Source organism: Dama dama, chromosome 15 (genome assembly GCF_033118175.1).
Source record: "Dama dama isolate Ldn47 chromosome 15, ASM3311817v1, whole genome shotgun sequence".
Classification (NCBI taxonomy): Eukaryota; Metazoa; Chordata; class Mammalia; order Artiodactyla; family Cervidae; genus Dama; species Dama dama.
In genome coordinates, this window is record NC_083695.1 from 85,548,876 (window position 1) to 85,573,575 (window position 24,700).

At 40.9% G+C, this 24,700-nt stretch overlaps 1 protein-coding gene across 2 annotated transcripts in view; it reads right to left on the reverse strand.

Moving 5' to 3' along the window:
* Positions 1-21,634, reverse strand: part of MCMBP (minichromosome maintenance complex binding protein) — a 35,682-nt gene extending 14,048 nt beyond the window's left edge. For both annotated transcript variants that reach the window (XM_061162783.1, XM_061162782.1), the window contains exons 1-7: positions 21,487-21,634; positions 6,563-6,648; positions 5,818-5,958; positions 5,647-5,688; positions 3,395-3,496; positions 2,786-2,930; positions 17-168 (exon numbers count right to left, since the gene is read on the reverse strand). In XM_061162783.1, coding sequence (XP_061018766.1) covers positions 17-168; positions 2,786-2,930; positions 3,395-3,496; positions 5,647-5,688; positions 5,818-5,958; positions 6,563-6,648; positions 21,487-21,544 — 726 coding nt within the window. In that variant the 5' untranslated portion in view covers positions 21,545-21,634. The remainder of the gene's footprint in view (positions 1-16; positions 169-2,785; positions 2,931-3,394; positions 3,497-5,646; positions 5,689-5,817; positions 5,959-6,562; positions 6,649-21,486) is intronic.
* Between the last annotated feature and the right edge of the window lie 3,066 nt (positions 21,635-24,700).

Genomic DNA, 24,700 nt, shown 5'->3' on the forward strand with positions numbered 1-24,700 from the left:
TCAAAGACTTTCTTACCTTCACGAGGCATGCAGGACCCTTCTCTCCTGGCAATGGAAAATTCAGATCAAAAGGAGAAGAGAGGTTTAGGGAGCTCAGCTGTTGTCCAGAAGAAGCTTCAGTTTCTAAACGTTTTGGCTCGCCACACCATTGAAGACCACCAACATTCCCTAAATTCAAAGGGACAGCATTGCACATCGTCATTTTGAAGGCTTCCTGGAGATAAAGAACATTCCTAAACAGCCTTTTGCATTTGACTGAAATGATGTTTCTGAGCTTGCAAACTTCAAGTTGTTGCCATTTTAAAGGAAGTAACACACACTAGAAGCCCTTTTGACCTACAAAGGGAACAAAGATGATGAAGATCTGGAAGTGTGATCATCCCCCCCCCCCCCCCCCCCCCGGCCGCAATAAAACAGCAACAGATTCCCGCCCTCCCCCCCCATCAAATCTCCTAGAAGTAACTTTAAAAGTTAATATTTAATAGGGTTATTTAACGTCTTTGACCCAAGGAGTATATGGGTCTACAGACAACAAAAACACTTTGATAGAATATATTTATTTCTACTTACTAAGCAGAATAAAACCACATAGCAACAAACTTATTTACCAAACAACTATTAACTTGCACTATGTACCAGGAAGCAGACTAATTGTTGGGGCTACAAAGATCATTTAAAGATAGCCTGCACCCCTGAAGTAGTTATAATTTAGGACTGGTAACTAGTTGGAATTAAAATACAGCTTGCCATACCACGCTATACTGCTCAGCAAGAAAGAGAGGCAGCTACTGATGTAAGCAACAACTTGGACAGACCTCAAGGAAGTTACGCTGAATGACAAAAGCTAATCTATAAAGTCTATATACTGTATGATTCCATTTATATAACATTCATAAATGACAAAATTATAGGGATGAAGAACAAATTAGTCGTTGCCAAGGGGGGAGGCAGAGAGGCAGAAGTGATTATAAAAGGGCAACATAAGCGATCCAGGTAATGAACTGTTCTGTATCCTGACTTGGCAGTGGTCACATGAATCTACATATGTGATGAAACTAATGCACAAAAATAGGTGCATGTAAAAATGTGAATTCTGAATAAGGTTTATGGACCATATCAATATCCATTACCTGGTTATGATATTCTACTATAATTATGCAAGATGTTATATAAGATGTTGATCCACTTGAAACTGCATCAGGGATATACAGGATCTCTCTGTATTATTTTTTTTTTTGTAAGTGCATGTGAATCTATACTTATCTCCAAAAAAGCTTCATATATACATATATATGTACACACACACAGTCTGATAGACTGCCTAGAAACCAACAAACAAGGTTAAATGTCAGTCGCTCAGTCGTGTCCAATTCTTTGTGACCCCATGAACTGTAGCCCTCAAGGTTCCTCTGTCCGTGGAATTCTCCTGGCAATAATACTGGAGTGGGTTGCCATTCCCTTCTCCAGGGGATCTTCCCAACCCAGGTACTGAACCCAGGTCTCCTGTATTGCAGGCAGATTCTCTACTGTTTGAAACACAAGGGAAGACACAAACAAGGTTAAAATTTTACATAACTAATGCACTCAAATGTATTCAAAAGCCCTGAAGTATGACATTCAAACAAAAGGGGCAAGAAATAGAAAGAAGCATCAATAGCTTAAATGTTAAGAAAGAGAATTACCATATGTCCTGGATTCTAATATGTATTTAGGTTATTATTATGATGCACCATTAATTTTAATAAACATTTGGGAGTGAGTAGAGAAAAAGAAAGAATACTATTACATTTGTATATATTTGGTGTAAAACACTCCAATTTTTAAAATATTAAAATATGTCTTAGCTTAAAGAAATACAGTAATATGAACTTATAAAGTAGAATAATCTATGGTTAAATGAAACTCAGTAGTAAATCTTTGTTTACCATTGATTGCTATATTTGTTCTCTCAACCCACTCTTCAGATTAAATTAACTAATTTGTTTTACCTCCTCTGCCTTTAAGTGACAGGACATAAAAGGAGAAATAAAGACAAACTTATCTACCTACCATATGAAGGAATTCACTGCTCAAAAAAACTGTGATTGGCAAATCAATAATGATATATACCAATTTTTAAATTCTCTTAGAAAATTTTAACTTTTGGTTTCCTTGTATAATCAGAATTACTTGCATTTTAATTATATTTTAATACATAAATTACTACAAACCTACCTTAAATAGAACAAACAGAACTGTGGCTATTCTAAGGGTTATTTGCTCTAAAGGTTAGGAATAAGTAATCCAGCGTAACAAAACTTCACGTTTTTCCTCCAATGTGCTCAGTCTTACTAAGTTAGTAAGTTACTAAGTTAGTAAGTTAGTAAGACTAACTTAGTAAGTTAATCTCATGATTATTTAAAAAAAAATAAAGAATGTTTTCAGATACAAATAAGTCATTTTTAGAGTAGAGTACTATGCTTTTATATTACTTAAAGGCTGAGATAAAAAATAAATATGAAGAAACACAAAAGCCCTTTTCTAGCTTCCAACTTGAGACCCTTAACACCTGACAGCAGAGTAGTGACTTCCAAGTGATGCCTAATTGCTCAATTATGAAGCACAGACTGAGCAGAGAGTCACTGTTAAAACTCTCAGAACTGTCTATAATTCTGGTAAAACTGAAAGCAAAGTTGTCAAATCACTGCCAGCTCCTAAACCTACAGCTACATTACAGAACTATGAATTCTGAATACAAATCCACTGAGAGAGAACAGTCTCCAGGAAGCGGGATGGCATACGCTACCTGCTTGTCTGGCACCCGTATGCTGGTCTTTCTGTTTATTGGGCTGCAGATCCATATCTTCGTCGTCTTCATAGCTCCTCTTGTGACGGCTGGGAGTGTAAGACGTTGAAGGACTGACTCGAGCTTGGTTGGCATTAACATAGGCGTTAAATGAAGGGTTAAAGAAAGATTTCCATGACCTGGAGACTATCTAAAATTATGCTACCTCTATGACTAATAAAAGACTACTTACTACTTTGGTAGCTTGGTTAAAATAAAAATGTTTTTTTAAAAGAAGGCTGATGTATACAAAAAATAAGCTACAAGGATATATTGCATAGCACCACAAATACAGGCAATATTTTATAATAAATATGAATGAAGTAAAATCTAGCAAAATTTCTGAATCATTATGTTGTACCTGAAATTAATACACTATTGTAAACCAACTAGACCTCAATGTATTTAAAAAAAAAAAAAACCCAGAATAAAAAAATTATTTTTTCCAGCTACCTTCATTGAGGTAAAAAGGCTAAGCTTAAAAAAAAAAAAAAAGTGAATTGTGGTCTCTTCAATTAAGAAAATTATCAGAAAGCATTCAACACATAAGAAGGTTGAGATAAAGGATATTTCTTTTACCCACGTAGATTCTCCAGGCACTGGAACACAGTAGAATGTCTGCCTCTCCAAAGTAGTAGTTCGTGGAGAGTTTAAATCAACTTCTTGCTGAGGCTGTGATGTTCACAAAATTTTATTTTTAATAATTTTATTAAAAAACTTAAAAAAAATTAGCAACGATGTTTTCAGGTTGTTTATAAAATCACAGTGAAGACTTCATATCGAGTTAACTAACAAGCAACTACTAAATCCAAACTATCAATTTTGAAAAGAAAACTGACATAAAATCACTTCAAATGCAATAATCAATACAGTGTGTACAGCCTGAGATGGTATGTATCAGCAAGGTGGCTTTTGTTTCTTTCTTTCTTTCCTTCCAGGGCCAAAGTCCCCTTTTCCTGGTACGGTGCTCTTACTCACAACTCTTCAGCAACACAGCACAAACTCTTGCTCAGTCGTGTCCGACTCTGAGACCCCATGGACCGTAGCCCGCCAGGCTCCTCTGTCCATGGGGATTCTCCAGGCAAGAATATTGGAGTGGGTTGCCATGCCCTCCTCCAGGGGATCTTCCCAATCTAAGGACTGAATGCAAGTCTCCTGCACTTCAGGTGGATTCTTTACCGTCTGAGCCACCAGGGAAGCCCAATTAATACTGCACCTTCCTTCAAATCCAAAATACATAATACCCTATGTTACAAAATCAAATCCCTAAAATAAAGTTTTGTTAAAGTTTTTTCAAAGACAACACTCATGGTAATTCCACTGTCTCTCTCACAGGAATGCTATTAGCATTAGCCTATCAAATAGGAATTTAATGAAATACTTCTTAAGAGGCTGCTCTGAGATGAGATTTAAAAATCAGATATTATTCCTTACAAAAGGCATATTCTCTGTTTCAAATATACTTAGAAAGTCTTAAGCACAGATAGGTAGAGGACCCAAGATGTAATATTATAAAGAAATTATTTCAACATACTCATATTACTTTTATAGTACAAAAAAAAAATCCCTTACAAGTAAACAAAATCTATATTCTATCCTGTAAGAGAAAAACAAAGAAAGAAAAGAAAGAATTCCAGAGACATCAATTGAGTCTGCGATGGTATGTACAAGCAAGGTGGCTTTTGTTTCTTTCTTTCCAAGGCCAAAGACCCCTTTTCCTGGTATGGTGTTCTTACTTATGACTCTTCAGAAACACAGCACAAACTCTTTGCCTTTGGGAGTATCACAGATGGACACCCTCATCTATTTTATTTTCCCATTTCCAGCTGCTGAGACTACTGAGTTAGAGAGACACTGCATTATCATGTAATAGAAGAAAAATTATGTATTAATTTATCAGCCTAATATAACTTAGGGCTCCATAAACAGGAATGCAGGAAACATTTATAAAGTTGATTCATTAGACTCAGCACAACAATGTATTAATATGTCATGGAAACACCCTTAAAAGAAAAAAGACACTGGGACACCTGGAGGTCATCAAAAGATTAAACGAATTCATCTTTCACAAGTCCATTACTCTAAGTGTAGGAAGTTATATTTCTCTCTCTACAGAAACCTTCCTAATTAGGGCCATTCTTCCATACAGATCAGCCTGCTGAGTTAGAATATTTATTCCAGGATTTTGTCTTCTTCTTCCCTTTCCCATTATTGATATGTAGGAGAGTTTCTATTACTTCCCTTTATCGAAGAAGGCTTAAGTTTACTTTTTTCTTCCCAGGAAAAGAGGGCAGGATTTAATCAAACATAATTAAGCACGTGTAGGGGCTTCCCTGGCAGTTCAGCGGTTAGGACTCCTTGCTACCAATGTAGGAGGTGTAGATTTGATCCCTGGTCAGGTAACCAAGATCCCACATGCTGTGCAGCATGGCCAAAAAAAAAAAAAAAAAGGTATAAAAAAAATTAAGCGCATGCAAAGCCCTAATGTAATAGTCTTTCATTTTCCTTCTACTTCTCATTTTAAAAGAACTTATCATAAGTAGTTTTTAAAAGCAAGTATACAGTACAGATACTAGGAAGAGAAAGGAATTAACTTTGTCATTTACAATATTCCACCTTCTAAGGCATTTTTAGAAGACCAAAAAAAATCATATCAGAGAAACTCAAGTAAAAGGCAAGTAAACAAAACATTTCACATGACTTCTTAGAACTAACTTATATACAAGATAAGTAAATTTATGGTCAACCAAAGGAAAATAATATTCTCTGCCCAGGAAAAAATGCTCATTAAAAAGTTTTTTATATATTTTAAGTATACTTACCCCACACTCGGCTACATCTCTGTATTTTCCAAAATGAAGAACCTATGACCAAAACAAAAAATAACAGTATTATATCAACGTATCAGAGTCAAAACTGCCATAGACAACACAAGGACAAAGCTAATCCTACTAATTGTAAACACTAAGTTTCACGAAAAAAGCAATACATACACGTGCTTTTGTGTTTCGGTTAACAGTTTCATAAACTCCCATATAAAATTCAGGGTCAAACATATCCTGAACCATGCAACGAAACTTCACAAAACTGTTAGGTTTCAAATAATGAAGAGGAACTTCATTCAGTGATGGGACCTTAAAGGAAAACAATCAAGTCAAGATAGTCTGTGTATAAAACATTAAGCACATACACATATATATCCAGACAAACTGCCATTCCCCACCAACCCACCCACCACCCCACATACGAAATCAAGCCCTATCAGGGAGCCAAATGATTTCAATAGTCAACGACACAATTGCTGAACAAAAGTCCTTTCTGCATTCTTGCAAGTTCAACTTGTATGATCACATTTGATTATAATGTCAAAGAATGCTTTTCCTTCAGAACACTTTCTACTTAGCAGAAAGGCATTTGCTTTGTTGAGCTCTTCTCTTAAAACTTGTACAAGTAATTCTTTAAAATGAAGGTAATAAAAGATCATCGAAGCGCTCACAGCTACCTTTTTTTCCCACGGTCAGTTACTGCCACCTAGAGGTGCCGGTATAGAAGCATTTATTTGCTTGAATTTAAGTTGCAAGAGACCAAAATCTTTTAATACATATGCACTTAAGGCAGAGGGCGGTACATGTTAATTTATATATTTTTAAGTTATATGTGGATCACTACTGTGAGAAATTGGAAGTCTGCCCAACCCTCACCCGCCCACCCACCCCCAGCAAACAGCAATAAGCTTACCCATTTAGGAGCATTATTCTCCTTCAGCTTTTCCTTAAAATATTCTATTACTTTCTTCTCCCAGTCAGGATTAACCCCATTTTGAGCTGAAAGAAAAATATACTTTTCAAAGCTGAAGGTACAATCCATAATAAAAGACTGTTGACACATTAGTTTAGGGTGCCTTATTGGAAGCACTGTGCAAGACACCAGAAGCTGCCGGGTTGCAGGGGGCTGGATATTACAACTGGGGTGAGGCAGAGCCCCTGCAGGCTCTCGGGTGCTATCTCCTGAGAGCTCCTCCACAGCAAGAGATGAGGCCCCCAGACAAAGCAGCACAGGAACCATCACCTGAAAAGCACTCTGCTCCTTGAGAACATTTTTATACAGATTTTAAAAATTTTTACAATTACCCTGAAATGAAAGCAGAGCATGTTTGTCTTCTTTTTTTAAAAAAACTTTTTATTTGGGAATAATTTCAAACTTTCAAAAAGTCACAATGAAAATTACAAAGAACACCTGTACCCTTGCCCCCATTTACTTTATTATTTGCTTGCTCTCTCTCCCTCTCCCACATTTTTCTCACTTGAGCTTACATGATACACACATCATTTATTTTTACCTTTAAATAGTACTTGGGCTTCCCTGGCGGCTCAGCTGGTAAAGAACCCACCTGCTATGCAGGAGACCTGGGTTCGATCCCTGAGTTGGGAAGATCCCCTGGAGAAGGGAAAGGCTACCCACTCCAGTATTCTGGCCTGGAGAATTCCATAGACTGCATAGTCCATGGGGCTGCAAAGAGTCAGATGCGACTGAGTGACTTTCACTTAAATAGTACAGTGTGTTTCCTAAGAATAACGAGATTACCGTACATAACCATGGTACTTGCTATCACTCTCAGGAAATTCAAAATCAATACCATACTTTTTATCGAGTCTACCATGCATATTCCAACTTGTCTCCCGACCCAACACTATTGTTTATTATACTTTTTCCACTTCAGTACAGATCCAGTTTAGAATCACATGCTGCTTTCTGCTATCTTTTTTTTTTTATTCCGGAACAGTTCCTCAATCTTTATCTTTTATGACGCTGATAATGAAGAATACAAACCCATTATAAAACAACAGACTGTTCCTCACTGGGTCTGTCTGATGTTTCCTTATGTGTAGACTGCAGCTACACGTTACCAGAGTGCTGCATAAGCATGCGGTGTCCTTGCAGGCTGCACGTGCTTCATTTAGACAGGAGATGCTCATCTTCTCTTCATGCATGACGTTAATTTTCGCCACCCAGTAAAAGTGCCAGCCAAGTTCTCCACAGTAGTCACTTTCCCTCTCTCTCCTCTAGTAAGCAATCTACAGGGGATACCTCAGGACCAAACAAGTAATTTTCATGAAACTTGCCCTGCTCCTAAGTTTCAGCACGCCTCTTGCAATGATGATTGCAAAATGAGAGAAAGGTGTTTTTAATGTCATATTAAAGACAAGAAACCAGATTTTGAAAAATTATGGGAACTGGCCAAGACTAAAAAGTGAATCAACATTAAAAAAAAAAAAAAAAACAAAAACCAAAACCAGAAATATATATCCGCATGTTTTCACGAATTAGAACTATCTAACCAGAGCTGGTCAATACTTCCAACAACGCACAGGTACCATATATATCACACAAGTGCTATGGAAATGTGGTGTAAAGGAATCTTGTCTTTATTTGTTATGTAGCTGATTCTGTTAGAAACATTCATAAGATCCTGCTAACACCTGCTGTAGCAGAGATTCCTAATGCTTTCACTTAACTGAGCAAAGGATAGTTATTAAAAAGCACCCATGGCGGTGCAAGCACCGTCAGTGACTGACTGCGACGAGGGTTAAATCCTTCTGTGCCTGTGTTAGTCACTTTGTCATATCCATCTCTTTGCAACCCCATGGACTGTAGGCTGCCAGGCTCCTTTATCCCTGGGATTTCCCTGGCAAGAATACTGGAATGGGTTGCTATTTCCTTCTCCAGGGCATCTTCTCAATCCAGGTATCCTGCATTGCGGATGGATTCTTTATCAACTGAGCTACAGCAAAGCCCCCAAGGGTTAAACTAGTAAACTGGTCCTCAAAGTGTAGCTCCGCAGACCAGCAGCACTAGCAACACCTGAGCAGTTGTTGGCAAGGCAAATCTTCAGCCCATCCCAGAACTACTGAATGAGAAACTCTGGAGGTCACGGCTAGCAATTCATGCTTTAAATACCCTCTAGGTGATTCTGATGCACCCTGAAATTTGAGCACTGCTCTACTAAATGCATGCCAATAAAGGATCACTGAATGCGGGGTGGGGGACTAGACTGGGTATTTCTGCTTCTAGTCAAAATGGATGTTTAAAAAGACCTACAAGCAGACATGACCGCCAACACTACCATTCTGACTGCCTCTGTGTAAGAAGGTTGAATACACCACATCACAGGTGATGAAGCTACATCAAAGAGTGACTAGGAAGCAGCAAGTTACTTCGAAGTAACTTACATGTTATGAAATGTTAAACAAAACATCTGGTATTGCTGAACAATTTAAGGACTGCAACAGAGAATTCCAAAATTCTCAGGAGTACAGTAACTACCCCTTCTGTATTAAGCCTACTTTATGCCCAGCACTTTGCCAGGTGCTATCAGAACCCTTAGAATTGAAGAACTTAGAGCTAAGACAGGGCTTCCCAGGTGGCTCAGGGGTAAAGAATCCTCCTGCCAATGCAGGAGACGTGGGTTTGATTCCTGGGTTGGGAAGATCTCCCGGTGGCACGCGCAAGCACATGAGAGCTAAGAAAAGCTATGGGCAGAACAACAGGCAAAAGCAAAGAGGAGAAAATAATGAAGGTCAAAATATCTCAGAGAAGGCTTCTGAAAGAGGTGGTGTTTGAGCCAGGCCTGGGAAGAGGGGCAGAAAGGAACCATGTTGAGGTATGAGGGGTGGGCATATTGCAGACCCAGGGCATTCTGGGGGAAGGAACAGTAATAGTAAGCCAAAGACAAGGATGGACATATCAGAAATTCAAATACGCGAGCACAAAGTGGCTGGAAAAGAACAAAGCTAAAGAACAAAAGGAAGATGAGACCAAACACATCACCGAATTTTCAATGCCAGGCTACAGATCTGCTCTGAGTTCATAAACAATTCACCTTTATACTCCCAGACTCTAGCAACGGCCTGGGACACAGCTACTGGAGTCAGAGAAATAAACATTAAATAGACAAAACATAGAGAAAAACAGGCTGTTTCGCAAGACTAGCACCCATTTCTCCTTTTTCTAGTGAGTGCCTCTTCTGAGGAGGAGCCACAGCACCCTCACTCTCAGCCCCAGGGCGGACCTGACGGAGGCCTCACGGTAGTCCTGACGATCAGGTTGGGGGGGGCCTCAGTCAAGGACAACCCCAGGTATAAGGCTCAGTAGCTGGGTCCAACAAATCCCACAGCTGCCTGTGGCCACAGTGACCGAGGTCTGTCTGAAAACGAAGCCACCCCAGGGGAAAGGAGTAGAGAGGGTGATTTCTACAGAGATACTTTGAAGTATTTGGCTGTAGTTGAGCCAGACATTAGCCCACTAAGGTACTGTTACCTGAAACAGTATTTATGTGTTTATCTTCCTTGGTTTATGTAGAATCAAGTTGGGCCATGGGCAACCAAGAATCCTGCTGAGCACATACCTATCACTATCATATTTCTCATGAATTCCCAGCCGTCTGAATGTGGGCACCCCTGCACTCTCTTGCCCTAGTTTAAGTGGTCAGAGGAACTGAGGAAGAAAAGACAGACACACTTTTACACTCTCACCAACAGCCTATGAGAAGTCCAAAGTTCTGCCTCAATACTTGGTCTTGTCAATCTTTTTAATATGCATCATATACCAAATTAATGTTTTTGTTTCTAGTGTGAAATAGACATCAAAGCTCATTTTTTTCCAGAAAGATATCTATTTGTTCCAGCCTTATTTAAAGGACTTTCTAGTGGTAAACTGCTTTGGCAAACAGAGTAACAATTAACTGTCACACAATTACCAAGGACAAAACATGCAAAAAAATAACCACTCACTCAACATAAGCCACAAAACCATGGTTAAAGAAGAGGAATTTAACTCATACACTGTCAATCTTTCCTCCTATAGAATTAGCAAACTAGCATGGTTCCAGTCCATGGTTGATGAGAAATAGATGCTGTAATTGGGCAAAGTCTTCTTGCTGGCCCTCAGCAGCAACAGATGAGAGTTTTTAAATAAGTAAGTAAATTGCTGTGGTATTACTGTCAAACTCAACTCCTGTTTTTATGCTACCGTATTCTGTTAAACTGATAAGTTGTCTATCCTTATGCCAATACCATATTGTCTTAATCACTATAGCTTGACAGCGAGTCTTAAAATTAGGTAGTGATGTTTTTCATCTTTGCTTTCAAGTTTGTCTTGATCTAGATTCTCAACATTTCTAAGTAATTCTGAGGAACGCTTGAAAATGACTGATGAAATTTCTATCAGATTATATTTTGATGTTTAAGTTTCAGTTTGATTATATATTGCATATAGAGATTTGAGGAGAACTAACATACAAGAAGAACTTGACCTGCTGTTGCTGACTTTGAAGACTAAGGGGGCCACAACACAAGAAATTAGCCAAACTCCAGAAGCAGTAAAAAAGGCAAGGAAATAGAGTATCCCCCGGAGGCTGCAGAAAGGAAGGCAGACCTATGGACAACTTGATTTTATCCCAGTGACACCCACATCAGACTTCTGGCCTCCAGAACTGTTAACATAATCAATCTGTGTAACCAACGCTGGAGAGGGTGTGGAGAAAAGGGAGCCCTCTTACACTGTTGGTGGGAATGTTAAGTTGGTGTAACCACTATGGAAAACAGTATGGAGGTTTTTCAAAAAAACTAAAAATCAGAGTTGCCACATGAACCAGCAATCCCACTCCTGGGCTATACTGGGACAAAACCATAGTTCAAAAAGATACAGTATCCTGTGATAAACCATAAGGGAAAAGAATATTAAAAAGAATATATATATTATATATATAACTGAATCACTTTCCTATACAGCAGAAATTAACACAACATTGTAAAGCAACCACATTACAATAAAAAAAATTATTTTGTTTTAAGCGATTAAATTTGTGGTAATTTATTACAGCAGAAATAGGAAATTAATAGTGTATTTTTTAAAGAACTGGTCTGTTTCATTCAAGTTGTTGAATTTATATCCGTAGACCTGTTTGTACTATTCTTTTCCTGTCTGTATTATTCTTTCACACACCTCTAATGGTATCTGCTCTTTCAAAACAGTACAGCGACTTTGGAACACAGTTTGGCAGTTTCATACACGGCTTCCCAGGTGGCACTAGAGATAAAGAACCTGCCTGCCAACGCAGGAGACATGGGACACAGGTTCAATCCCTGAGCCTCCTCTGGAGGAGGACATGGCAAAAAAAAAAAAAAAAGGATTCTCTTATTCCCATTTTACAGATGATAAAATTGAGGTAAAGAAAGGTTAATTGACATGTTCGCACTCAAGGTTAGGAAATAGGAGGGGTCAAGCAGTGACCTACTACAGAAGTGGTAGGAATGGTCTACCTAAGTGCTAGCAATAGGAGATACCCTTCCTGCAAAGAATTTAAAAATAATAAAACCAACTAAAGTCCATTCTACTTCTACCATCACTATGAATTAACCATTCTAAACAATGTCAGTGATAAAATATTTTTCCTTTGAAAATCTTTTGCTGGTATAAATCCTAAACAATTGTGACTACTGCTGAGTTTTAACACAGACTTCCCTGGTGGCTCAGACGGTAAAGAATCTGCCCACAATCCAGGAGACCCGAATTCGATCCCTGGGTCGGGAAGATCCCCTGGAGAAGGGAATGGCTGCCCACTCCAGTATTCTTGCCTCGAGAATTCCACAGACAGAGAAGCCTGGAGGGCCTACAGTCCAAAGGGCTGCAATTACTACATTTTTACTATTTATCCTTTAATAAATATCACATTCTACACAGAAGTCTATTTAAAGAACCTGTTACATCTTATTGTCATTGTTCAGTCACTAAGTTGTGTCTGACTCTTTGTGACCCCATGGACGGGCTCCTCTGTCCTTCACTAACTCCCAGAGTTTGCTCAAAATTCATGTACATTGAGTTGGTGATGCTATCTAACCATCTCATCCTCTGTTACATACTTAGCTCCCAAAACAGACTCAGCCACATGCGTTTGTCTTGACAGTAAATTTCTAAGTGGTACGTGTGTGCATGCCCAGTCGTAGCTGACCCTTTGGGACCCCAGGGACTGTAGCCTGCCAGGCTCCTCTGCCTGAGGAAATTTTCCAGACAAGAATACTGGAGTGGGTAGCCATTTCCTTCTCCAGGGGACCTTCCCAACTGAGGGCTTAAACCTGCATCTCCTGCATTGGCAGACGGATTCCGTACCACTGAGCCACCTGGGAAGCCCTCTGAGTGGCACAGAATAGTCCAAACTTGGTTAGAGCAGTTAGCATCCCCAGGCCCTATGGTACTCTAGAGTCCTACAGGTATACGAAAGATTTTAAACAAATAAACAATAACCCAGTGATTGTAAAGATGAAGGAGAACTTGAATTACTTCAATTATATCTTCCATGGGACTACTTGAACAACTTTTTCGGTTTAACATTTTAAACAGTGAAATAGTATGAAGTGAGAGGTGCAGTAGGTGCAAATTTTGCTCGTAAGTGAACAGTTTACCGAATTCGAATTTTATCTTAATATAGAAATGTATTCTTCTTAAGGGCTTGCTTCCCTGGAAGCTCAGCTGGTAAAGAATCCACCTGCAATGCACGAGACTCCGGTTAGATCCCTGGGTTGCAAAGATCCCCTGGAGAAGGGAATGGCAACCCACTCCATTATTCTTGTCTGGACATCCCCATGGACAGAGGAGCATGGTGGGCTACAGTCCATGGGGTCGCAAAGAGTCAGACATTACAGAGCAATTAAGCACAGCACATTTTCTTAAACAGCTATTTGTTTTATAGTAAAGAATGAATCAAGAAAATATTAGTAACATCAGTGGAAAGATTTCTAATTTGTGTCTTTTGCAGATGTTTCAGTTTTATCAAAATTCATTTATAATTGAACTGTTTATACAAAATATTATTATATTGAATTATAACTAAAAGACCAAAATTCAAACTACTTAGTAGGTATAAACACTATTGAGTAAATAGTTGAGCTTTTTTGTCTATAGAAACTTGTTTCTCTTAATACAAAAAATTCATTAATTATACAATTAATACAAGATTACTCAAATCTAAAGTGTGGTACCCATACCAACATGAAACAACATCGTGATAACAGAACTCAACAACCACAAAAAAATCCTAAAATGAGCAGGGTTGAGAAAGAAGTTGATAGAAGCAATGTCTAGATTGAATCTGAAATATGTAATTACCTTAAACACTGCACATAGCTTCAATTCATGATTATTACTGAAAATAATTCTGTAGTATAAAAAAAAGAAGTATTAAAAAATGATTAGAGTTAAATGCCTTGGGTCTGGCCCTGTAGCTAAGAAGCAGTTTGGCTTCAGAATCTAAAATCTTTACTATTCTCTATTACCCAAAGAACTAAATGCACTACAGATTCAATGCAATCTCCACTATAATGCCAACTGCCTTTTTAGCAGCAGTGACAGATTCTAAATTCATATGGAAATACAAGTGATTCTGAAAAGTCAAAACAATCTTTTAAAAAAAAGAACCACCACCAAGGTGGAGGACTCATGCTTCATCATTTCAAAACTTGCTACAAAGCGACAGTGATCGAGACAACACAGCACTGGCAGAAGGGTAAACATACTGATCGATAGAATGGAATTGAGAGTTCAGAAATAACGCTATACATCTATGGGCAACTCACACACACACACACACAGTTATGGGCAACTGACACACACACACACACACACACACACACACACACACACACACACACACACACACACACACACACACACACACACACAGTTTTTTAAAAATCAAAGCTGCCAACCTGAATCAGTGGGGAAAAAATAGTCCTTTTCAACAAAAAGTGCTGGGGAGCTTCCAGGATGGTGAAGGCAGCCACATGCTGAGAAGGTAGCACACTCAAGTTCCATGGAGACAGAAGCTTTCCACAAGGGACCCTACCAGACCTTGCCCTACGTTCCTCTTCATCTGCGTCCTTCATGAGATCCTTCAAAATAAACTGGTAAATGCTGAAACACACATACACCAGGTGCTGTGACAACTAGATGTCCACATGCAAAAGAATGAATTTGAATCCCTACCTCATATCATCCACAAAAGTTAATTCAAAATGGATCCAAGACCTAAATGTAAGGAGCTAAAACTATAAAATTCTAAGAAAGAACACAGATATATATCTTTGTGACCTTGCATCAGACAATGGTTTCTTAAATATGGCACCAAAAGCATAAGCAACTAAAGGAAAAATAAATTGGACATCATCAAAATTAAAAGTCTGCATCAGAAGATATTACCAAGAAAGCGAAGAGGCAATTTATAGAACAGGAGAAAATATTTCTAAAACATATATCTAATAAGGGTCTAATGTACAGAATATATAAAGAACCCTTATAATGCAACAATACAAGACAAAACCCCAATTTAAAAATCTGCAAAGGGGAATTCCCTGGAGGCACAGTAGTTAGGATTCTGGGCTCTCACTGCCTAGGGCATGGGTTCAATCCCTGGTCAGGGAACTAAGATTTGGGAAGTAGCTGCATGGTGTGGTCAAAAAATAAAAATCTGGAAAGAATTTGAAAAGACATTTCTCCAAATGAGATATAGAAAAGGCCTATATGCATATGAACAGATACAACATATTATTACATTACAGTAATGCAAATCGAAATCATAATGAGATATCATTTCACCCCCATTAGGATGGCTATTATTAATGAGCCGGGTCACAACAAATGTTGAAGTGGACTGGAGAAGTTGGAACCCTCACACTTTGCTGGTGGAAATGTAAAATGGTGCAGATACGTTGGGGAAAAGTTCTAACATGAAATTACTATATGGCCCAGCAATCATACACCGAGGCATATTCCCAAGAGAACTGAAAACATGTATTCACACAAAAACCGTGTGTATTTATAGCAGCACTATCTACAATAGCCAAGTGTCCACCTATGGAGAAATGGATAAACAAAACACGGCATATTCATGTGATGGAGTACTATTTGCAGTCATGGAAAGGAATGTAGTACTGACACATGCTACAACATGTATGACCCTTGACAACATTATGCTAAGTTAAAGAAACCAGACATAAGAGGCCATAAGCTGCATGACTCCATTTATATGAAATGTCCAGACTAGGTAAACCATGGACAGAAGTCAATGAGTGGTTTTAAGAGGATGGCGGATGCGGCAATCGGGAGTGACTGCTAACACATATGGGGCTTCTTTCTGGGGTGACGGTAACGATGTGCTGATGGCTGCACACTCACAATGAATAAACTAAAAACCACCGAACTGCACATTTTAAAATGGTGAATTTTATGTTATATCTCAATGCAAAAAAAAAAAAAAAAAAAGGAACTATAATCAGAAAAAGCTAAAAAAGTGGGACCCTCAGCTGGGAGAAGAGCAGCACATGCTTACCCTTCATTTTATACTGTAACGCTATTTTTTTTAACCATATGCAAGTTATTATTCAATTTAAAAATTCATATACTACACATGTATATATCTATACATGTGTGTGTGTGTGTATGTGTGTATATATACACACACACATACCTTTTGCTATGGCTCTCCAACCCATTCCTCCCTGAGAACTTCCCTCAGTGGTGAGGTGTGGGCCTCACTAGTTATGACCATCCATTATAGAACACTGCCCTGGCAGTGGCTGATTGGACCATGAGTGAACCATTGACTCTACACAGGGCCAATCAGATCCTCTAACCCTAAAATCTGGGATTAAGATAAAGATGCTGGTTCATCAGCTAAGACTCTGCATTCCCCATACAGGGTGCCCAGGTTCAAACCCTGGTTGGGGGACTAAATCCCACATGCCTCAGCTAAAGACTTGCATGCAGCAACAAATACTGAAGGTCCTGTATGCTGCTGAGACCAGGCACAGCCAAAAAAATATTTTTGTAAAAAATAAAGATGCTAGCTCAAGCAGGTTAGAACTGACAAGTGAAACTGGGAGCCTTGGACTAGAGAAAGGTAAAGTCTGTGTGCAGAGATGAACATAGCCTAGGGGAGAAAACTGAGGTGTGCTGTTTGGTTGGGTTTCTGCTGGCTTTCCAATTTCACTCAGTAGTCTCTTGGGTTACCAAACCACCCTCCCTGCCTTTGGGTTCTATAGCCTTAAAACAAATTACTTTTTTTCAATGGCCTAACAGGGGGCTGAATATATTCATTGGAAGGACTGATGCTGAAGTTGAAACTCCAATACTTTGGCCACCTGATGCAAAGAACTGACTCATCTGAAGACTCTGATGCTGGGCAAGACTGAAGGTGGGAGGAGAAAGGGACGACAGAGGATGGATGAGATGGTTGGATGGCATCACTGACTCAATGGACATGAGTGTGAGTAAGCTCTGGGAGTTGGTGATGGACAGGGAAGCCTGGCGTGCTGCAGTCCATGGGGTTACAAAGAGCTGGACCCGACTGAACAACTGAACTAAACAAGGGCCCGGTGGTAGGAAGGTCCAAGGTGGGTACAGACAAAAAGGAGTGAACTGTTGGTTTAGAATCATGGTGACAATAAAAAAGCAGACAGACTCTTAGATGATTTTACTATTGCTTTAAATTCTCTAAAATGCTAGTGATAAGATATTACTCCCTTCTCTCCTCCACACATCAATGACCTTTTTCTTCATGAGCTAGTCTAACTCTAGTTTTGTTAGATATGACCAAAGTGCCTTGAATATAACTGAAACTAATGATCTTGACCCAACCAACAATCTGAACATAAAGAAATCTGAGTTGATAAGCATTCATACTTATTCTGAAATTAACACAGTTATTAAGTGAAAAAAAAAATTCCTGTTTTGAAATTTAAGTTAAACTTTTTATTTAGTTCATTATTTTTAAGAAATTAAATCCAGTACAAATTTAGATTCTTGTTTGAAAGGTGCTGCTGCTAAGTCACATCAGTCGTGTCCGACTCTGTGCGACCCCACAAATGGCAGCCCACCCAGGCTCTTGTGTCCCTGGGATTCTCCAGGCGAGAACACTGGAGAGGGTTGCCATTTCCTTCTCCAATACATGCATACTAAGTTGCTTCAGTCGTGTCTGACTCTGTGCGACCCCACGGACAGCAGCCCACCAGGCTCCCCTGTCCACGGGATTCTCCAGGCAAGAATACTGGAGTGGGTTGCCATTTCCTTCTCCCCTTTTTTAAAATTAAAAAAAAAAGATTAAAAGAAAAAAGTATGCAATTTGTTTTTCTTTCTCATTTATGATGTCTGCTTCTGTTTAAGGGAAGCAAGTTGTTACAGGTCACTAATGAACAATCACTGTGGGGACCAAGCCATCAGCATTATGCAAATAATAGAGCTCAATGTGTGCTAACCCCAGTGGGTCCGAAGGTAAAGAATCCGCCTGCAATGCAGGAGACAGGGGTTTGATCCCTGGGTTGGGAAGATCCCCTGGAGAAGGAAACAGCAACCTACTCCAGTATTCTTGCCTGGAGAATCCCATGGACAGAGGAGCCTGGCAGGCTACAGTCCATGAAGTCGCAGAGTCAGACATGACTGAGCGATTAACACACACAAAGAGCTCAATAAAGTATTTCTAAATCTTAAGTCTATGGACCTCAATGTTCTGTATATAAAATCTTTTCGAAACTGGAACGGAAACAGAAAAAGCATTTTATGAAAGCTTACAGGGAAAAATTTACATATGAACAATTGTAATATGGCAGATACAAATTCAAAATACGCATTGGTTCACAAAGATGAATTATGATTCATATAGTTGTGCTGTGGCCACTAAGAGAATTTCAGTTTCTTATTTGAACCAAGAAAAAACAATTAGGATTTGCATGTGAAAGTAACTCATACCTTGTATGATCATAGTCTCTAAACCAATATAATGTCCATCAAGACTGTCTTTAGTTAAGATTTGTGGTGACAGTAACCACCCGAGTTTACACCATTTCTGATTGATTAATCAGTCTTTTCACTGCCTCTGCTCAACAAATATTCACGGAACACTCTGTTTTAAAAAATCTTATTTTATTTTTTGGCCGAGGAGCATGTGGGATCTTGGTCCCCTAACCAGGGATTGAACCTGTGCTCTGTACATTGCAACTGTGGAGTCTTAACCACTGGACCACCAGAAAATCCCTCATGGAGCATTTTCAATGTACAAGTATATTCTAGGCAAATAAAACAGATATACACCCTAAAATCCCCAGGATTAAAACATAGCCAAGGAACCCAGGAAACGAGTGATTTCAATAACACACTTTACAAGTTAATTTCCAGGCTTCACAGGATCCTATAATTAGATGTAGCAGAAGTTACCTAACTCAGGTTCCCAAAGAAGGGTAAGATTTAGCCAGGAAAATAGAAGTGGGAGAGGAAGTGGTGACCAGGCAAAGGAAACAGCCTATGCAGAAAGCTTAGTGGCGCGGTTCAAGATCAAAGAACTGAAAGAAGGTTCAGTGTGAGGGGGAATACAGTGATGAGGCCTGAGAGCTGGGCAATGTGCCTGCCCAATTGTGTCTGACTCTTTGTGACCCTATGAACTGCAGACCGTCAGCCTTCTCGGTCCACATGATTTCGCCAGGAAGAATACTGGAGAGGGGTTGCCATTTCCTTCTCCAAGGGATCTTCCTGACCCAAGGATCAAACCTTCGTCTCCAGGGTCGCCCGCATCACATGTGAATTCTTTACCACTGAGACACTAGAGCTGGGCAGAGGTGGAGCCAAAAGGCCTCACAAACCACAAAAGATGAGTATTACTTTTCTCTCCGGGGGAAAAATGGATTTAAAACAATTCCCTATTAGACCAAAAAGAGTCTACAAGTTTAACACCTCACTTCTCACACAAATATATCTGTAATGTTGTTATTATAAAGCTATCTAATCCCATACATTCACAGTGATAGGAAAATATAGCAAAAATGTACATTATACATCAAAGTAGCTTCTACAAAAATATCATATGATTTTAAGACAGGATTAGTTTCTTCTCTGCAAGACACAACCTGTATGAGAATAAGACATTCTAGAGGAAAAACACATCAACAGGGTCCAGGTCACCAACAATACACAAACTTCACAAAATACTGTAGAGCCAGCGTTTTATACACCTTCTGTACTATAATGAGTTGTTTGCCTCTTAGGGTCCTACAGGCAGGAGATAAAATTTGACACAAATACATTCAAATATATACCAAATATAAAATCATCTCACTTATCCAGCCAGACTAGGACAGGGATATTTCTCATAAATTTTCTAAACATCAATTAAGCACCAAAACTTACTTACTTTTGAATGATTTTCCCTAAAAAGCGTCTCTGTGTCTGAACCCTCTTAAACCTACTGTGCAATTTAATCTTCACTCCACATTTTGAGGCCATTATTCTGGAAATCAATTATGGGTTCTAGTATTCATTATGAGCATCAATTACCAGGATTTAGTAGAGACCTATGCCCCTTTTTGAAAAAGGCCCTGGATGGATATACAGGGATTTGAAAAAAAATTTTTTAAACACTATATACATAGTTTGAAATTTCTCCTTTAATAGGTTGTCAGTGTTCACTAGCTACAATCTGGATGCCTACCCAGGGCTTCTCCTAATTTGCTGCCTCTAGTTTCAGCCTGGGAAACCAGATAACTGAACAAGTTCAAATTACAAGGAAAATGAATAAAGAGTTGCTGAGTGAGCCTTTCCCGCAAGAAATACATTTTCTGCCATCCGTTTTGGCTGCTGGGGACTATTTCGCTTCTTAATAAACGTTCACACTAATATTCCACAAGGTCTTAAGCGAGGAAGGCCACTTTGCGAGTTCAAGTTACCTCCTGACAAGTCAGGTGTTCTGATCTTACACACTGATTCCTGGTTGGGTTTGCCTCCACCACTCCTAAGTGCAAAAGACATGCGGGGTGGGGCCAAACGCCTAGTGAACGGCAACCAGACCTAAATCTTCCTTAGTGTACCCTACCCGAGAAGTGGCATTAACCATGACTGCAAGTGAAATTTCCTGAGCTTGCCTGCCACATGCTAAGCTCTTTCTATGCAGGAACGCATTTGAGTTCGTTCACCATTTCTTGCTAGCTCTGGCCCAAGAGGAGATGGGGAGACGAGACAGCTTTTAAAGGTGTCCTAACGGAAAAAAATTGAAGTTATCACACTAAATCTTATCTCGAAAAGGGAGGATGTGTGTAATACAGGAGTTACAGCCAACTTCTGCAGCGAGCGAGCGAGCGAGCGAGCGAGCGAGCACTCCCCCCACACACCGGAAGTTTTGAAATGTCCTGCGGGCTTCCCATAGGCAAAGTGCTTCTCCCTTCAGCCCATCTCTGCAGGTCCTCCCGAAAGCTTCGAGGACCCCCCCACCTCAGAGTCCGGCCGCACGCGGGGCTCGGGGGCCGCTCACGGGGCCACGAAGGGGGAAGCGAGGCCGTCAATCACGGCCGGCCGCCGGCTCCTGGCGGCGTAACCTTGGCCGCTCGCGAGTCGCGAATCGGGCAGGTGGGAGGCACCTGCGGCCCGGGCCCGGGCACCCGCGGCCCGGAGTCTCCGGGCGGGAGGGGGTTGCCGAGCGCCGGCCGGCGCAGGCCCGGCTGACCGTCTCGGCCGCTCGAGCCCTCGAGGCGGCCCCGCCTGGGGGCCGCGCGGCAGGGTCCGGGCCCCGGGGGCTCAGTGAACTCGGCGGCTCGCCCGGCCCCCGCCCGCCCCTCGGCGCCGCCACTCACCGAAGAAGCCCTGCACGATGCCCAGCGGGTGGCTGAGCCAATCCTCCCCACAGGGCATCTCGCCGACGGGCCGGAGCCGGCGCGGCCCGGGCGTCCCGCGCGCCGCTGCTCCTCGTCGGGGGCTCGGCCGCTCCTCGCCCGCGCCCTCCCACGCAAGGGAAACCTCGCGGCGCGGGCCGCCCGGCCTCCCCGCGCCTCAGGGAACGCCGGCGGTGGCGGCGGCTGTGAGGCGCTACCGGCGACAGGCAGGCGGCGCGTGCGGGCCCCCAGCCTCCACTTCGCACAATGGCGGGAAATAGGCGCCGCCGCCGCCGCCGCCGACCGCGCTGCCGGCGACCTGGGTGGAGCTCGTGCGGGGAGGGGCGGCGGGAGCGCGCGGCGCGGCCCCGCGGCGGGGAGGCGGGGCGGCCTTGCTCCGGGAGGGGGGCGGGGCTCGGCGGGGCGGGGCCGCGGCGGCAGGGCCGTCGCCATCTTGGAGACGGGCGAGAGGAAGGGCAGGCGCGGCCTCGCGAGCATGCTGCGTGGTGGCTTGAGGGCTGCATGTTGCTCGGTGTCCCTCTGCAGACTCGCAAGGAGAAACTCCCGAAGTCTGTTTACAGTCCAAAAGCACAAGCGCAAAGAGACCTCAAAGTTAATCTCTGGGCAAAATTAGAAGGTAACGTCGCCTCTGGTGTCAGCCCACCTAGTCCCGCCTCTTGGTGCTTTTTTTTTTTTTTTTGGCCAATGTCAACTCTTTTGTTTGTCTCCCTGCTAGAAACCCTATGTAGTGACTTTCCTCCACTGGATCAAGTCTTCCCTCGACTGGATCAAGACAGTGGCATTTGTACACAGAAAAGATCTGGTTAATAGTAACCTTTGAATGAGGAAATTTGGAAAATATCCAAGTTCTGTAATGAAACAGCCCCTAGATCTGGAATATATTGGAGAAAAACCTCCCTCTCATAACCTGAAATACAGCGTGTTAACAGAAGGATGATCTGAATGCGATCTATAAAGTGGGGAGCTGGAGAACTGAACTCAGATCTCAAGCCCTCTTTAGGGCAAAAGGGTTTATTTTGTATTTGTCACTGTGAACTAATTACACTCCTCTGAATCTGGTGGTCAAGGCTGGTTGAATCCCCGGATGTGGAAACTGATGCCATGGAGACCTGATCACGCGGGGCACTCTGTCTTATTTCTTACCATTTTACATAAGGAACTCTGGTATCCACAGATATGTGTTCCTGGGACCAATTCCCTGCAATTGATACCAGGGAATGACTGTGATTGGCATATTATACTATACATCTGGCTTTTATGAGTTTGGGTGAGCTGAGAAAACGGTTTCAAATCTTTGGCATTACTTCTTTCATTCATTCATTTAGCAGAGAAGGGCTCGAGATTCCTGGTATTGAACAGAGAAATCTCCTATTTAGCTTTGTGGCCAGTAAAACGCAAATTAAATGTATGTCATGGACATCTGCTTTTAGATTATAATAATTTCAGTTTGCTGTATATGAAATTGTAGCTGGACACCAATTCAGCAGTGGCTAAGAACACTTCAGCTTTTGGTTTCTCCCTCTGTATTCAGTGATTTGTAAACAATTGTTCAGATTTAACTTTAAGAGACACTGTGATCCTACTGAAATGTAATTACTTTATAATGTGAATAATTTCACCCTCTAATTTTCCCGTGGCAAGATGTTTTGACACTACTAATGAGTGGTTATGAAAACTTAAAAGGCCAAGGGAAGGTCCATGAGAGTACTTCTCTATGGCAAGATTTTTTTTCCCACTGCTGGCAATCACACTTCCCTCACTCTCAAGTCTGTATTTTTAAGAAGGGCATTAAGGGACTTCTGTGATGGTCAAGTGGTTAAGAATTCACCTTCCAATGCAGGGACACAAGTTCGATCCTCTGTGGGGAAACTAAAATTCCACATGCTGAGGGGCAACTAAGCTGGTGGGCTACAACTACTGAGCCCACACACTCTGTTCAGTGCCTGTGTTCCACAACAAGAGAAGCCCCCATGGACTGCAACAAAGACCCACTGCCTTCGTGTTATATACAGTTCAGTGAGAGACTTATTACTGAATAATTATCCACTTACAACCATGATAGGTACCAGGGAAGAAAAAGTGAAGTTCTATAAAAGGAATGAATAGTACCATCTAGTCTAGTGAGAGAGGGTTTTGGGGAAAGGATCCTTCAGGGATTTCCTGAAAATGTGACATTTTCACTAGGACTTGAAAGATAAATAAGAGTTAGCTAGGTGAAAGGTGTGAGGGAAAATTATTCCAAGTCTTAAGGCTAGGAAAACAAAAACTTGAATAGAAAATTAAGAGTCACAACTTATGTCATGACAAAGCTCTCAAGAGTATTTAACAGCATAATAATGTTAAATTAGAATATTCATCTAAGCAACATTATAATTTAACTAAGGGGATGAGGATGTATAAGATTCATATATGTGATAGGATAAAGAAGACTTAAACCTCATCTTAAACCTGGGAGGTCAACACATAATGCAAAGGAGAAAAAAAGGAAAAATCAGAAGTGACAGTTACTTTGAAAAGATAGAAACACTGAAACAATCAGCAGAAAGAATTGAATGTCATTGCCTCCAGGATGGGGTAAAAGTTTCTTTTAAACATCTGCTTCTTTTCTATATACTTAGCATGAATTCAATCTCAGCTGCACTGAAATTTCCACTAGATCATGAGATCTTTGAAGCAGTGATTTTGGTATTTTTATGCTGTATTGTTCCCAAGTACCTAGAACAGTGTCTGATGTCATAGATGTGCAATAAATAGTTGCTGAATGGATAATGCATACTTTCCATCAATTGTCTAAATCTCCTTTCTAAATAGACACATTGAGTATTTTTTAATTAATTAATTTTAATTTTGGCTGCTCTGGGTCTTCATTGTGGCAAGCGGGGGCTCCTCTCTAGTTGAGGTGTGTGGGCTTATTGTGGTGGCTTCTCTTGTGGTAGAACAAAGGCTCTAGCATGTTCAGGGTCAGTGATTGTGGGCTTAGCTGCCCCATGGCATATGGAATTTTCCTGGAGCCGGTATCAAATCTGTGTCCCCTGCATTGGCAAGAGGATCCTTAACCACTTCCCCAGGGAAGTCACATCAGGTATTTTATATACATTATTTTCTTGGACATTTTCCCCAAAGTCCTTTGTCCTATTTCAGTCTGGTTTGTTGCCCTCTACTGCTGGTGCAAAAC